This window comes from Pomacea canaliculata, linkage group LG7 (assembly GCF_003073045.1).
Source record: "Pomacea canaliculata isolate SZHN2017 linkage group LG7, ASM307304v1, whole genome shotgun sequence".
NCBI classification, from domain to species: domain Eukaryota; kingdom Metazoa; phylum Mollusca; class Gastropoda; order Architaenioglossa; family Ampullariidae; genus Pomacea; species Pomacea canaliculata.
In genome coordinates, this window is record NC_037596.1 from 27,589,128 (window position 1) to 27,605,787 (window position 16,660).

At 34.8% G+C, this 16,660-nt stretch overlaps 2 protein-coding genes across 2 annotated transcripts; both read left to right on the top strand.

The window, feature by feature from the left end:
- Nucleotides 1–1,635: 1,635 nt before the first annotated feature.
- LOC112568924 lies at nucleotides 1,636–7,332 on the top strand. Its single transcript, XM_025246499.1, has 9 exons — nucleotides 1,636–1,905; nucleotides 2,206–2,559; nucleotides 2,970–3,097; nucleotides 3,538–3,721; nucleotides 3,837–3,970; nucleotides 5,641–5,876; nucleotides 6,212–6,283; nucleotides 6,669–6,772; nucleotides 7,019–7,332. Exons 1-6 carry the CDS (start codon nucleotides 1,851–1,853, stop codon nucleotides 5,686–5,688), a joined length of 903 nt encoding a protein of 300 aa, XP_025102284.1. The 5' UTR covers nucleotides 1,636–1,850; the 3' UTR covers nucleotides 5,689–5,876; nucleotides 6,212–6,283; nucleotides 6,669–6,772; nucleotides 7,019–7,332.
- An 884-nt stretch (nucleotides 7,333–8,216) lies between these two features.
- On the top strand, nucleotides 8,217–15,099 carry LOC112568911. Its single transcript, XM_025246470.1, has 10 exons — nucleotides 8,217–8,431; nucleotides 8,833–9,186; nucleotides 10,024–10,151; nucleotides 10,588–10,771; nucleotides 10,885–11,124; nucleotides 12,391–12,660; nucleotides 12,877–12,981; nucleotides 13,563–13,814; nucleotides 14,296–14,399; nucleotides 14,669–15,099. The coding sequence occupies exons 1-10, from the start codon at nucleotides 8,377–8,379 to the stop codon at nucleotides 14,777–14,779; spliced, it is 1,803 nt and encodes a 600-aa protein (XP_025102255.1). The 5' UTR covers nucleotides 8,217–8,376; the 3' UTR covers nucleotides 14,780–15,099.
- Nucleotides 15,100–16,660: the final 1,561 nt, after the last annotated feature.

Here is a 16,660-nt window from a genome sequence, read left to right on the forward strand (position 1 = left end):
AGGAAGAACTCTTACACGCTTAGCATTTCTGGTAGATTGTCAAACGCGGTTTTCTCCCTTGATTAATCGCTCTGCAAGCAAAGTGCTTGAAAATAGTGCATGCTAACTACAGATGTATATCTTACAGTGAAATATGACATTGTTTTTAAATGTACATATTTTTTCTTAGAAAGAATGAATGTAAGAAAATTTACACTCGTTTCAAACACATGTAACTTACTATGCTGCCCACATAGATCTTCTCCCCTCTGATGCTGGGTGTCACGTGTGGCCTCATGTGTATTCAAAGCAGCCAGGAAGCTGAACAACTCAGGTATTTTTGCTTTGCTCGCGGCGTGGTGTTACCTGTCTAAATATGTCGCCGTCTATGATTTGTGTGTGCGTATGACTTACTCTTTAGCTAATAATAAGTGGGAAATAGAAGAGATGCTAAAAGAAGTTAAAATGTTTCCTTCAAGTAAGCAGTTGAACTCACAGCAGACGACATGTACAGGTGAAGTCAGACACAAGTAGATGACACACTGTTTGTTCACTTGCCTGTCACACCTACACACTGGTGGAATGACTAGGCAGCAACAATGTCAACACCTTCAAGATTTCAGAGCAAGTCCTAGATACCAAGAGATGCCTCAGCTGTCATTTATTTCATTAAGTTAAGAATTAAAAGGGAAAAACTAAAAATATATACGAAACATATTTTTCCATTAAACCCAGCGTGAAATATTGTTTTGATATATATATATACCCATAAAATATCTCTTTATAGATATACATGGATTTCAAATAAATCGGAATTTTAAATGCAAAATATTAAAAGGTTTACAAATGAAAGAGTTTTCTTTTAACTGTGATTGTCATTAAATCTTACAATATAAACTCCAAAAAAAAAAGAAAAAAAATCTTTTCCTTTCATCTGGCAGTTAATAAATACGGTCATCAATAAAGCAAATGAACATTATCACACAATAGCATCATAGTGCGAGCACATTTTATAAAACAAACCCCTTCGATTGTAGAAGTTTGTGTCAATCAAGAATACAAGTTTCAGCCCTTCAAGCGACGTCCGTATTGGTATCAGCCACATAGGAAAGTGAAATTAATATTAACACCGGAACCTTTTATCTGTCTAAGTTGAGAACCAGGGATGATGAGAAGTATGGACACACTGTCCAGAACTACAAATCTCACAATCACTTAAATAAGCTTATTAAGTACGGTGGTACCAGAGAGAGAGAGAGCTTGAGTATGGTCGCACCCACAAAGGATAGGCTTGCAAATAAAATAAAGCCTTTGACAATGAAACTTCACACATGTACAAATGTCAGTTTAATCATTTGACATTTTAAGCATTTAATAAAACTAAGTTAATTTTCTAATAAAGCGGCCGACACACCATCTGTCAAATTATTTCCTGTATTCTCGTCTAGTAGTAAGCAACTGCGTATTAAAAACAAACAACTGAACAACGCAGTTCATTGCATGTGATCAACATAGACTTATTGTACTGGTGTCTACGGCTTTGTATACGTTTGTATGTATGTACATTTTTGTAATTAGACTGCAATGGTAAAAACGTATTTAAGAAATTAATACGCACTACGTTAATTGTGCAAGTGCAAGTGTTTAACTTTTTACTGACAGCCCGGTATTATTTCGCCAGACTTTCAAACAAGGAGGAAGGTATTCAGTATATTTTGCTGGCTATCGGAAGATAACGAGGTCTTACATTGTGAACTGTACACGGACTACATTCCAGGTTTTGACCTTTGTCATAGCATCGAAAACCAGTTCTCTAGTCCCTTCTTATGTGTGAAAATCTACATTGTGTGACAGAAAAGTAAAGAAGAAAGATGACACTCATAGTGTGGACAGTGTACTGTGTTCTTCTACTTTCTGGTTGTTCGGGTAACTGAGTATTTTATGTTATTATCATGCGTATAATATTATAATAGTTTAAAACAAATACATTTTAATTTAATCGTATGAACTTAGTACTTATTTGTTCTTACAAATTATAAGGAAACTTTTAGAAAACTAATTTGTATGTCTTGCTTTGGTTTCAGATATTAAAGTATACCAATATTTTAAAACACTGGTGCAAGCGCTGTAGACTAAGAGTTAGTACACACGATCCAATTGGAATTTAAGATGACTATGTACACCGACTTTAACAAAGAAAAGTGTGATTATTTGGTCATTTTACAGCTCTCAGTATTCAGCAGTGTTCATCTGGAAAACAGTACGTTTATGAACAAAGCACTGTACACCTCAGTTGCGGTCAGTGCAGCGATAAGATACAATGGTTTGTTAGGGGCAACAACGATCAACGTGATAAATACGTTGGCGAGTGCACTGAAATCACGTGCAACGTTGAAGACAACTCTGCCTTTCGTTTAGCAGCAGATACGAGCAACAAACTTTACAGCAGTAAGCTTGACATTATTAACATCCAACGACTGGATCCACTTCATGTATCGTGCTGGTGTTACCGCTTGTACACAAATAATTTTTATGGAAGTTATTACTCCAAAGCCAGTGATTCGTGCAAGCTTATCACAGGTACGCGGAATCTGAGAGAGATGCAGAAATGTATAAAATCATTTCTTTTTAAATTTTACTGATTTGCAGAATTATCTTTCCCTCCTATTGCATTGACTGTATGAGTATCCTGAGTGTGTGCAAAATAAACCTAAAATCATTGTAGTGGTCAGATGACTTAAAGTTTAATCATGGGGATTGCCTCTATATTTCATGAAGCACTAAAGAAGCCTTTGAAAAGGTTTTTAGATAGCGTCACAGGCACTTTTTTCCTTCAGACTGTACAGGTTTACAGTGAGGTTGTTTTTGGTAATATAACAATTCACAATAAACGAGATGCCATACCGCGGTTTTCCAAAGGCAATGAAATTTGAGTGTGTTTAAAGGCTTCTTACGCATGTTTTAATTCTTTTATTACATTGTGAGCTCAGTGCCTATCAGCATTGTCCAGGGGAGCTGCAGTGTACAGCTGTCAGGATGGAAAGTGTCCGGAGTGTGTACAGTTCAATGGCTGGATGGTCAAACTACTCCTATGTGCAAATGGAGTTTGAACTACAAGGTGTGAATATTTAAAGATTGTATATTTTCTCAAATGTGTTTCTTTTTAACCAAACTTTATTTTGTACATGTAAGAACAAAGTATGGTCTCTCTAGTTCTTTAAACCGAAGTTAAACATCGAAATGAAAAAAAAAATATCCTTAACATATATATATATAAGTAATACTGAGAAATCTGTATAGAAATTAATTTTATTCTGCGTTGCATCTTTTCCAATGATTTACTGGTTTCAACTGTTTCTGCGTTTTAATAATTTTGTGTCTTTGTAAAAAATAATATGTTTATTAAAAGTAGTTATAAATGCGTTGAAAGAGACCGAGTACATGTGCTCAGAAGTATGTCGTCTAAACAGCGCGTGGAGTAATTTAATCGTTACTTTTTAAGATGATTACGAATAATATAGTAGTTAAAGTGTTTCTTTAAATTAAAATCCTATGCAGAGCGGAGAACGTGAACTACACCATTTACAAGGCCCAACGACATCTGACCAGCGTGGGTCATCCTCGTACAATACAAGAAACTGTACGCTGGAGGTCGACATGCCTGTGGATGATGGTGATTATACCTACAGTGTCACAGTGCCCTCCCACCCAGCGGATCGTTTCTCAAAGACACTTCGCATTGGTAACTAAATACTTTTAAAACATTAAAACACGAATTCTTGAAGCCGAGTGTTTCTAATAGATATGAATATCAAACAATAGATTTTATATCTTCAAAATGTATATAATTTGCGCAGAGCAGCCAGAGGGACCCAAGCACAACTGTCCAGAAATGGTTCTTGAAGGTTTCGGCATCAACTGCACATGCTATACATCAAAAATTGGGAATCCTCCTGCACACATTGTGTTTATTACATCTAATTCTAACGATGTTAGTACTGTACTCAATTATTAACTCAAATCTTGCGTGAAAGTTTTGTATCTCTTGTGAGCTCTACCTCTGTGCCGTACATTGATGATCTCAAAACCACTGGATTGAAATATTCTATCGCCTTATTTACATAACTATTTTTGGAAAATGAAAAAAGTGTAAGCTTGCTAGTTTATTTATCAAAATAAAGCAAACGGGAAATTACCTGTTAAAATCGCCTAAATAATTATATTTACACAATTTATCATGTGTGCTTAATGAAGACGTAAATTACAATAAAAAGAAAACTCTTACATGCCTAGTAATTATTGTGCAATGTCAAAATATGTTAATTCCCTTGTGTAGCATTGTGTTGATATATATATATACCCATACAATACCTCTGTTTTATATAATATATATATGTACAAGGATTTCAAATAAATCGGAATTTCAACTGCAAAATATTAAAAGCTTTACAAATGAAACATTTTTCTTTTAACTGAGATTGTCATTAAATCTTACAATATAAACTCCAAAAAATGAAAGAAAATCTTGTCTTTTCATCTGCCAGTTAAATACGGTCAGCAATAAAGAAAATTAACATTATCACACAATAGCATCATAGACATTTCCATAAAGGGATACTCAAGGCTTGTGATAAGGCTGTGATGACGGTCAAACGTTTCAAAAATATATTTAGTTACAATGACAGACCACGAGAGCGATACAGGAGAAATGAAAGATGCTTTTCTCCCTTCATTACCACTTATTAGCACTATTTCGGTTGCCGATGTTTATAAAAATCGAAAAAATCGTGTGAAATCGACCCTTGTGTCCTTCCGAAAAAAAAAAGAGTCCCGTGTAATTTCTCTTATTAAACACAACATTCTACTAAAAACCTTCAACGTTTTCCACATGAACACACATATAAATAGACGAGATTCAAATTTATCCTACTCTTTACGAGATTCTAAGCAGTTTTATTTTGCCTTTAGAATCCCTTTAAGACAATTTTAATTGAAAGCATTCCTGGACATCTCTTATGCAAACACATTTTATAAAACAAACCCATTAGATTGTAAAAATTTTTGCAATCAGGAATACAAGTTTCAGCCCTTCAAGCGACGTCCATATTGGTATCAGCAACATAGGGAAGTGAAGTGTTGACATCGGAACCTTTTATCTGTCTAAGATGGGAAACAGGCATGATGACAAGTAGAGACACGTTGCGCAGAACTGCAAATCTCACAATCACTTAAATGAGCTTATTAAGTACGGTGGTACGAGAGAGAGAGATAGCTTGGTGTTTGCAATATGTTTGCAAATAAAATAAAGCCTTTGACTATAAAACTTCACAAATGTACAAATGTCAGCATGCGACAGTTTAATTTTTTGACATTTTAAGTATTTAATAACACTAAGTTAATTTTCTAATAAAGCGGCCGACACACCATCTGTCAAATTATTTCCTGTATTCTCGTCTAGTAGTACAGTGAGCAGTGCAGGTCATTGCATGTGATCAACATAAACTTATTGTACAGTTGTCTACGGTTTTGTATACGTTAGTATGGATGTGCATTTGTGTAATTAGACTGCGATAGTAAAAACTTATTTAACAAATTAACACGCACTACGTTAATTGCGCAAGTGTTTAACTTTCTACTGACAGCCGGGTATTATTTCGCCAGAGTTTTACACAAGGAGGAAGGTATTCAGTATATTTCATGGCTATCTGAAAAGAAAGTGTCTCACATTGTGAACTGTACACGGACTACACTCCAAGTTTCGACCTTTCTCAGAGCATCGAAAACCACTTCTCTAGTCTCTTCTTATCTGTGAAAATTCAAACAGAAAAGCGACAGAAGAAAGATGACAATCAGAGTATGGACAGTGTATTGTGTTCTTCTACTTTCTCTTTGTTCGGGTAACTGAGTTTTTATGTTATAATCATGACTATCATATTATAATAATTAATACATTTTAATCTAATTGTATGAGTTTGTACTTATTTGTTCTTACAAGAAATGCTAAGATGATATTTGATCAGGTTTTGATATCAAATGATAAGAAAACTTTCAGAACACTAATTTGTGTTTCTTGCTTTGGTTTCAGATATTAACAAGTATACCAATGTTTTAAAACACTGTTACAAGTGCTATAGACGTAACGTTAGTACACACATTCCAATTGGAATTTAAGATAAATATGTATACAGACTTTAAACAAAAAGATAAGTGTGATTCTTTGATCATTTTCCAGCTCTAAGTATTCAGCAGTGCTCATCTGGACAGATGTACGTTAATGAAGAAACTACTGAACACCTAAGTTGCGGTGAGTGCATGTATAACATACGATGGTTTGTTACGGGCGACAATGATCAAAGTGAGAAATTCGTTGGCGAGTGCTTTCAAACCAAGTGCTACGTTAACGACAACTCTGCCTTTCGTTTAGCCGCAGAAATGAGAAACGAAGTTTTCAGCAGTGTACTTGACATTATCAAGATCCAACAACGTGAGCCACTTCACGTATCGTGCAGGTGTCACGAATTTCATATTTATGTAGGGAATTACATGGATGGCATTGCTTCGTGCAACCTTATCACGGGTAAGCAGAATCTGACAGAGATGCAGAAATGTATAAACTTTTTCTGTTTATATTTTACTGTTTTGCAGAATAATCTTTCAATCTTTTAATCCCATTTCTGTTTTCTTTTTAGGAATTGGCTATATGAATGTCACTGATATGCCAAATGGATCTGGGTTTGGAGTGGATGATGATCTTTTGAGTCCAGGATTTGGAGATACAGAGCCTGATTCAAGAGTAAGATTTGTTCAGTTAAATCATAGGAAAGATGAATATTATCAATGACGTCATATCTATATATATTTAATTACAATAAAATTATTTGCATACAGTCACGACCTCTTCTAACAAACGAAGTGATAAATAAATTGCGTACTTTTACGTATAAATAATCTCTCATGTAAAGATGTTTTTGTCAATCTGTTTTTTTTAAAGTTTGTTAGCAGAGCCTGACATTTTTTTAACGTACAAATGTTGAAACAGGTAAAGTCTGCAGAGTGAATAAAGAATACAACATACTACATTTTCAAGTAGATTGTTGCTGGCATGAGGATCACGACAACAACTACAACCGTTTTGACCTGAAATAACATTTGTCTTCATGCATCCTGCTTTGTGAAATGTGTCGAGGTCTGCCAGAGTTGTTTAGTCTCATGTAGAGATTACTTCTTTTGACATTCTGAGGTGTGAAACATACTGTTGAGATTGTAGACAAATGGACTTTATTGGTAACACTGTTGTGAATTTGTATTGAAATATAGTCACTTTAATAATATAATAAAATAAATTTAAAAGCTTTACAAATGAAAGTTTTCTTTTAACTGAGATTGTCATTAAATCTTACAATATAAACTCCAAAAAATTGAAAGAAAATCTTTTCCTTTCATCTGGCAGTTACAGACGGTTACACAATAGCATCATAGACATTTCCTTAAGACGACTTTAATTGAATGCATTCATGTTCATCTCTAGTGCAAACACATTTTATAAAACAAACGCCTTAGACTATAAGACTTTGTGTCAATCAAGAATACAAGTTTCAGCTCTTCAAGTGACGTCTGTATTGGTATGAGCACCATAGGGAAGTGAAGTATTAGCATCGGAAAATTTTATTTGTCTAAGCTGGGAAACAGGGATGATGAGAAGTAGGGACACACTACACAGAACTACAAATCTCACAATCACTTAAATAAATTTATTAAGTAATGTGGTACGAGGGAGAGAGGGAGCTTGAGTATGGTCGCACCTACGAGTGATAGACTTACAAATAAAATTAGGCCCTTGACCATAAAACTTCATATATTTACAAATGTCGGGATGAGACAGTTTAATCTTTTGACATTTTAAGTATTTAATAACATTAAATTAATTTTCTGAGAAAGCAGCCCACGCACTATCGGCCAGATTGTTTCCTGTATTCTCGTCTAGTAAACATACTCGTATTAAGAGAACAACAAGTAAACAATGCAGGTCATTGTGTGAGATCAACAACAAACTATTGTACAGGAATCTACTGTGTTGTATGCTTTTGTATGAATGCACATTTTTAAATTAGGCTGCAATAATAAAAACACATTTAACAGGTTAACACGCTCTATGTTAATTGCGGAAGTATTTAACGTTCTACTGACAGCCGGATATCACTTCGCCAGAGTTTCATACAAGGAGGAAATAATTCAGTTTAGTGTACTATCTGTGGGAGAACAAAGTGTTCTTAAATTATCAACTACACCCTACTGCATTGCAAGTTTTGAACTTTGTCAGGGCATTGAAACCCTGTTGTCTATCTAGTCTCATGTGTCAATAGCAAAATTGTATGACAGAAAAAGGATAGAAAAAAGATGACATTCAAAGTGTGGACAGTGTACTTCATTCTGCTACTGTCTGGTTGTTCAGGTAACTGAGTTATTTATATTATTATTGTAAGTATATAATAATAGTTTTCAACAAGTAAGTTATAGTATAAGCTCCGTACTTATTTGTTCTTAGAAGAAATAGAGGATATTTGAGCTTCATATATAAAATTAAAAGGAAACTTTTAGTAACTAATTTGTCTTTCCTGTTTTGATTTCAGACATTAAAAAGTATACTGATGTTTTAAAGCACTGTTACAAGTGGTATAGACGTAACTCAATCATTTTCAATTTTAAGATAAATATTTACACAGACTTTAACGGAGATAAGAGACACTAAGCTATTTTAAAATTGACAGGCTCGACATGCCATTTAGGTAAATGTTTGCCTATGGTCTTCGTTGGTGTTGGTGTTGTTAATGTGATTATTTGGTCATTTTACAGCTCTCAGTATTCAGCAGTGTACATCTGGAGAGAAGTACATTAATGAACAAACCACTGTACACCTCAGGTGCGGTCAGTGTAGCGATAAGATACAATGGTATGTTAGGGGCGACAACGATCAACGTGATAAATACGTTGGCGAGTGCACTAAAGTCACGTGCAACGTTGAAGACAACTCTGCCTTTCGGTTAGCAGCAAACATGAGAAAAAAATTTTACAGCAGTGAACTTGACATTATTAACATCCAACGACGGAACCCACTTCACGTATCCTGCTGGTGTTACCGCTTCTACACAAATCTTTTTTATACAAAGTACTACTTCGAAGCCAGTGCTTCATGCAAGCTTATCACAGGTACGCGGAATCTGACAGAGATGCAGAAATGTATACAATTTTTCTGTTTAAATTTTACTGATCTGCATAATTATATTTCCCTCCTATTGCATTGACTGTATGAGTATCCTGAGTGTGTGCAAAATAAACCTAAAATCATTGTAGTGGTCAGATGACTTAAAGATTAATCATGGGGATTGCCTGGTATATCTAATGAAGCACTAAAGAAGCCTTTGAAAAAGTTTGATTATAATACTTTGTATAGAAACTTCTGTATAAAGACATTAATGTAAACAGCCTCAAAAATGTCCCCATAACAAATACAAACCTTTCTGTTTTATTATTGTAGTGCACTGTGACGTCACAGCACCATGTTGTTTAAATGTAACTTGCTGCTGCTGCTGATGATGATATCGGTTTGTAATGCGCAGGTATCCATTCAGAAGAATGCTCATTTGCTCACAAAAAAACCCCACAAAAAAAAAACCAAAAGTGAAAAAATAAAGTGAACAAATATATAAAACACCAAGAAAGTAAAACACTAGAGACAGAAGTGTTTCTTGGTTGTTTAAGACTGTTTTGAAAAGAAATTTCCATCTTATTGGTGGCGCAATGGTTAACGCTTGTCATGATTGCAGTGGGGCTGTTAGACGTTTTCAGAAAGTGTCACAGGCACTTTTTTTTCCTTCAGACTGTACATGTTTACAGTGAGGTTGTTTTTGGTGAAATAACAATTCACCTCCGCCCTTGGTTTAACACATTAAATTAGACCTGAGTTCTTCCAAAGGCAATGAAATGTGAGTATGTTTAAAGGCTTCTTACGCATGTTTTAATTCTTTTATTACATTGTGAGCTCAGTGCCTATCAGCATTGTCCATGGGAGCTGCAGTGTACAGCTGTCAGGATGGAAAGTGTCCGGAGTGTGTACAGTTCAATGGCTGGATGGTCAAACTACTCCTACGTGCAAATGGAGTTTGAAATACAAGGTGGGAATCTTTACAGATTTTATATCTTCTCAAATGTGTTTCTTTTTAACCAAACTTTATTTTGTACATGTCAGAGCAGAGTAAAAACTCATAATAGTCTCTCTAGTTCTTTAAACCGAAGTTAAACATTTAAATGAAAAAAATATCCTTTCCATCTATATATATATAAAGGTAATACTGAGAAATCAGTAAATAAGTTAATTTTATTTGGTGTTGCACCTTTTCGATTGTTTTACTGGTTTTAGCTGTTTCTGCGTTTTAATAATTTTATGTGTTTGTAAAAAATATGTTTTCTAAAAGTTATAAAGAGACCGAGTGCGTGTGCCCAAAAGTATGTCGTTTACGCAACGCGTGGAGTAATTTAATCGTTACTTTTTAAGATGATTACGAATACTATTGTAGTTAAAGAGTTTCTTTAAAGTAAACTCCTATGCAGAGTGGAGAAAGTGGCCTACATCATTTACAAGGCCCAACGTCATCTGTCCAGCGTGGGTCTACATGGTACAATACAAGAAACTGTACGTTCGAGGTCGACATGCCTGTGGATGATGGCGATTATACCTACAGTGTCACAGTGCCCTCCCACCCAGCGGATCGTTTCTCAAAGACACTTCGCATTGGTAACTATTTACTTTCAAAACTTTAAAACACCAATTCTTGAATCCGAATGTTTCTATGAGATATGAATGTCAAACAAAAGCTTTTATATACCCAAAATGTATAATTTGCGCAGAGCAGCCAGAGGTACCGCAGCACAACTGTCCAGAAATGGTTCTTGAAGGGTCCAGTATCAACTGCACATGCTATACATCGAAGATTGGGAAACCACCTGCACACATTGCGTGGTCTGAATCAAATAACGAGCATCTGGCTGTGGAAAATATATATAGAGGAGGAAGCGGCGCCCTTTTTACTTGCAAGCTTTTGTGGGGAGCCATCAGTAAAGAAACGATATACACCGTTAGAGTAATGAGTAAGTAACGTTTTACTTACTGCTTCATTTGTATGGCAATCATTTCAGTTTCAATGTCAGCATGTGTTTCTTCTTCTCTTGCTTTGCCAGTCTCACAACTAAGTAATGGATTTTACTATTGTATATACAAAAATGTCCTAAGTTTTCAAATATAATGCCAATTTTAGTATTTTCTTACTTTTAAACAGAGGAATTAAAGAATCAAACTAAATGCCTTTATTTTCTCATCCTCCATGTAACCATGTAACTCCGAGGACCGTTCACGCGCACAGGCACCCTAGTGGTAACGGCCGTACGCTACGTTGCGGTTTTTAAATTTTTTAAGACGTAAATGAAAGAATATATAAGGGAGAAAACACGGAATCCCTTACGAATTGTTTCTCTTTCCATTACTTCCCTTTAAAGGCTAAAAAAATCAACCAATCAGGTATTTTGTTTTGTTTGAGCGAACACGACGTTTTGTTTATCAATCGCCATATTGACATTTATTACCTGTCGCTCAATTCGACGTGGATTGTGTACTCAAACAACCAAAAATGAGAAAACAAACAGTAAGTAATATTGAAATTCATTTGTATATTCTAATAAAACATATGTCTGTTTTGTACTTTTGTGTATGTATCTATTTCATAATTTTTTTTTTATTGTCAAATGTTTGACCTACATCCCGCTTTGTGAATTCTCCGTCCTATACACTCTTTCAGTTGATTTTACTACAAGACAACAACACGTATGTTTGTTAAAAGTTACACCACGTAAATGTCTTTTAAATTATCTTTAAAATGGAGTATCGCAGATAGCTGTTTTTATTCATGGTTAAATATAATTTAAAAAAGAATACCGGTCAAAGTTCATTCACCGGGTTTCGCCGCTTAGTTTCTGTGTGTCAAACCGCCTCTAGCCTAAATGTCCTCAAAGAGTAAAATACGTAATTTGTGAGTTTCTATGGACAAGAACAATGTATGTGCATTTCTTATTGTTTTTAAACATCAATTTCTGTCTCCTAAAAGTCTAACTTCTTGTTAGCTGACATAACCTGTGTCAACATGTGTCGGAACAACTTTTAAGTTTCAAGTAGATTGTTCCTTTTCTACACGTTGTAATCTATCATTATCAGTTTGAATTTTTCTTCTACCTCTTTTATGTACTTTTTTATGATTTTTTGAAAAACGGTAATAATCATGCGTACCAGTGGGTCAAACTGCCTCTAACCTAGCCATCTTCAATGAGTTAAAATTACGACATGGATTTACAACTGTTTTTAAGATGGTCCCTCTGGAATAGACATCAGAAGCTACACGAGAACATCTGGAGACAGTACAGAGATTGTGTTAGTATGTACTGCAATAGATGTTTACCCTTCAGCTGTGTTTGTCTGGAACATCACGTGTGACAACATTACTGACAGCTCGAATACCAGCACGTGTACCTTTACTACAACGAGTGAAGAAGCCGAGATGATAGTCGAGTGCACAGCAAGCAACAGTGTGTTTGAGAATGTGTCTTCATCGGCGATTTACGTGGTACATATCTCAGGTACGTAATATTTTACTGGTGTAAAACAAAACTGATTGAAACTACATTTTCACAGAAATAAAATAATGATATTGTTTACATCATCACAAGTATGTTTGCGAAAGCATTAACGTTTTAAACAATAATTAACAAACTCATAATTGCAGTAAGAAGAGTATAAAACGAATACATTGTTTACTTTTTTAGACGGGCATGATGGCTTTCAAATCTGTACAGGAAACAAACAGTCTCATGACATATTGATAATAAGCGGGATCTCTGCTACCGTTGTTATCGTCATTGGAGCTGTTATCTTCGTCTGCATCATCAACAAGTGGCGAGGTTAGCATGTTTTCATTTTGTAAAGTGCGTATAGATGATTAGAATCAATTGGGTTCTGTCCCTCCCGACAAAATAGAAAGTGCAATGTGAATTGGGTGTTGCATTCAGCTCTTTTACAATAAGCTGAAGTTGTCTCCATTTTCATTGCTCAGACCACAGCTATAGTATCATAGAGTTTACTATTCTCACTTGTAATCCTCAGTTAGGACATCCGGTGGCTTAGTAACATAGTTTCTGTGACCTGCACAGTGAGTATTATAGGATGAATTGTTTAGAATTTGAGTACGATATTGTTTCTCATATCAGGGCTAAATAATACTGTCATACAACATAAGTTCATCTGTCGCATTCATGTCGTGATAGGAATTAATATATATTTAATTCTAAATATATATTAATTCCTTTTTGACTTGTTCTTAGAATGCTGTCGCAGTGGCTTTAAATCAGTAAAGGAAATTTGAAAGTAATTACTTGTAGTACACAGGATGATAAACAGATTCAGGAAATAAATGTAAATTCAGTATATGTTAATAATGCTCGGTTAGAGGTTGTCGGAGTCAGTGTTTTAAGTTTTCATACAGTCTTCAGCAAGCGTGGGACACCGACTCCTGTTGTACACTACACCGCGCCGTCAGGTGACCTGTACACCATCGCTGGTACAACGATAAGAAACCACGGCGATAATGAGAATATGGTAATTTGTGAAACAATCGAGAATCGACTATCTAGAACAGAGCGTATTGGGTTTGATCAGGCTTGGTCAAAACCTGACAAGAGGGACGAAAGAAGAAAACCTTTAAAGCCAAAAAGAAACCCAAAGCCAATCAGAACAGGTAAACAAATTCCATGATTTACTAGGTAAAACAATGACACCTATTTAAAAGGCAGCATTGTGGTAATAAAAAATCTTTTATTAAAAATACTTTAGTCTTAATAGAGTTGTTGTAGTGTCCAGTAGTAAAAAAGGTCATTAAAGGTCATTAAATAACTTTTGTTTGTAGCAATGCAATGTTACCTTTCCTTGAAACCTTGAATGCCTTACCTCCTAAACAAGTTTACGAAGCGTATTGAAAAAAGGAAAACATAAAAAAAAATCCAATTTTTAATCTAGACGGTAAAGACTTTAAATTAAAAATATCAAAGAGGATGATAAATTTAGACAAAGGGAGAGAACTTACACAAACCTCTTGTGCCACGGGAAAATAATATTTCAAGTTAAGGAAACATGGTGGAACAAATAACATACTGACTTCTTTGAATAATAATTATGTGTTTGTCTATTGCTTTTTCTTTTCTATTTATTATGAATTCCAGAGGTTAACTCCGCGAATGTCACTGAACTGTCAGCTGATTCTTGTGTGGACGTTTATCATGACCTTTCCTGGACAACCTCTGGATTGACTGAACCTGATACAATCGTAAGATATGTTTCTGTTAAATCTGTTAGATATTTATAATCCAAGAGACCAATAATGATAAAGATTTAATAATAAATAGCAAATTCTAATGAAAGTACAATCTTAATCTTAGAACTAAGTAATTTCATCCCTTTTGTTGCCGACAAAACATTTCACATACAATAGAAGTAATTTGTCGCTATCATTTTTTTTATCAAACCCAAAAGTTTTAAACTGTACAATTTAATTTTAACTTTTGTTTTCTTTATATGTTGCATGTGTTGAAATAGAAAACTACTGCAGCAGAGATTGGAAATGACGAATATAATGCCCTACATTTCCATGTGAACTGTTCAGAACATCAACAGGACGACACTGACTACAGCCACCTTAACCTTTAGTAGCAACTACAGTGATTCGCACTTGGATTATTTCTCCCGAAATGTGACAAGGAAAAACATTGTATAGCTTGTTAACTGCCAATGATAAGCAAATTGTTTGCTTTCTTCACAGTGTTTGTTAAAATGGAAGGAAACAAACAAAGAAAAAGTAAATACATGTACCATATAATTTTGAATAATTTATTTTTGTTTGTCTCTAATTTTGTTTGTGTGTGTGTGTGCGTGGTTTCAGTCTCCTTTGATATTTTATTTTTTTATTTTTTTGAATTTACTGTTAAATATGTGATTACTGCTAGTTCAAACTTTACATATATATATATAGAAACATGTGTATTATTAATGTATTATTAAAAAAAATTATTTTCTTATGGTAATTGTGAGTTCGTGTATATAAGAGTGATACATGTGTAAATGATGTAAGTATGCGTTAGTGTGAGTGTTTATTTGAGTAAAATTTGTAGGACTTGCTGCTAATTTATGGTAAAATCTCTCTCTCAGTCACACGCGCATGCGCGCACACACACACGGTCGGGCAGACATACACATCTTAATGATTGACATCACACACCAACAAAAGAAAAAAAATACAATATGGATTTTATCTGGTGACATCAATTTCTATAATAATATGCACCCAAGTTTTTATTTAATACTATGGAAGTAATTAAAGAGGAAGAACTCTTACACGCTTAGCTTTTCTGGTAAATTGTCAAACACGGTTCTCTCCCTTGATTAAGAACCCATTTGCGATTTAATCACTTTAAAGTGCTTGAAAACAGTGCATGCTAGTTGGGGACGGTATATCTTCAAGTAAAATACGACATTGTTTTTAATTGTCTCCCCTAATTTTTCGTAAGAAAGAATGAATGAAAGAAAATTTACACTCGTTTCAAACACATGTAACTTACTATGCTGCCCACATAGATCTTCTCCCCCCTGATGCTGGGTGTCACGTGTGGCCTCATTTGTATTAAAAGTAACCAGGAAGCTGAACAACTCAGGTATCTTTGCTTTGATGGGGGCTTGCTGTTATCTGTCTAAATGTGTCGGTGTCTTTGATGTGTGTGTGTGTGTGGCATACTTTTAAGCTAAAAATAAGTGGGAAATAGAGGAGATACTAAAAGATAGTGGTTCCTTCAAATAAGCAGTTAAACTCACAGCAGACGACATGTACAGGTGAAGTCAGACACAAGTAGATGACACACTGTTTGTTTACTTGGCTGTCACACCTACACACTGAAGGAATGTCAACACCTTCAAGATTTCAGAGCAAGTCCTAGATACCAAGAGATGCCTCCGCTGTTATTTATTTGATCGTTTCTTTTTAATTTTATCGCTCTCTTTTCTTTCCTTATCAAGCTCTTTTTTCTTACACCTGCTTTCCGTTTATAGTGCTGTCTGTACAAAAAGAACGAATTTAATGACATTTATGACAAAAACTATCTGCTTGAGACCATCGAGCGTAAAATTTCTTCAATACAATAAAAAAGAAAGAAATAAAAAAGAAGAAAAGACTGTTGCTCTTTATAACTTGGGTCCATTAAAACTGTCAATCCTACCCTACTTACTCGACACGAGAATGTAGACCACCTTTGCGACCCGATTTTTTTCACGAGACTAGGAAGTCAACGACTGGATATTTTACTCCCTTGATAACCCGACTTTATCTTTTGTCCTTAAACGAGTCACAAGTCAGTCACTCATTTACGCAAAATCAATTTAGCTCAACACCTTTATTCATAGAACTTTCTATTTGTCTATGTGTTTGTATGTTTTTGTAGTCTATGTATACTTGTGCAATTTTTTAGAAGTGTTTATTTGTGCCCCCGTTTCTTTCTTTGTGTGTATGTTCGTGTGCCTGCTGTAACTAAACTAAATTAA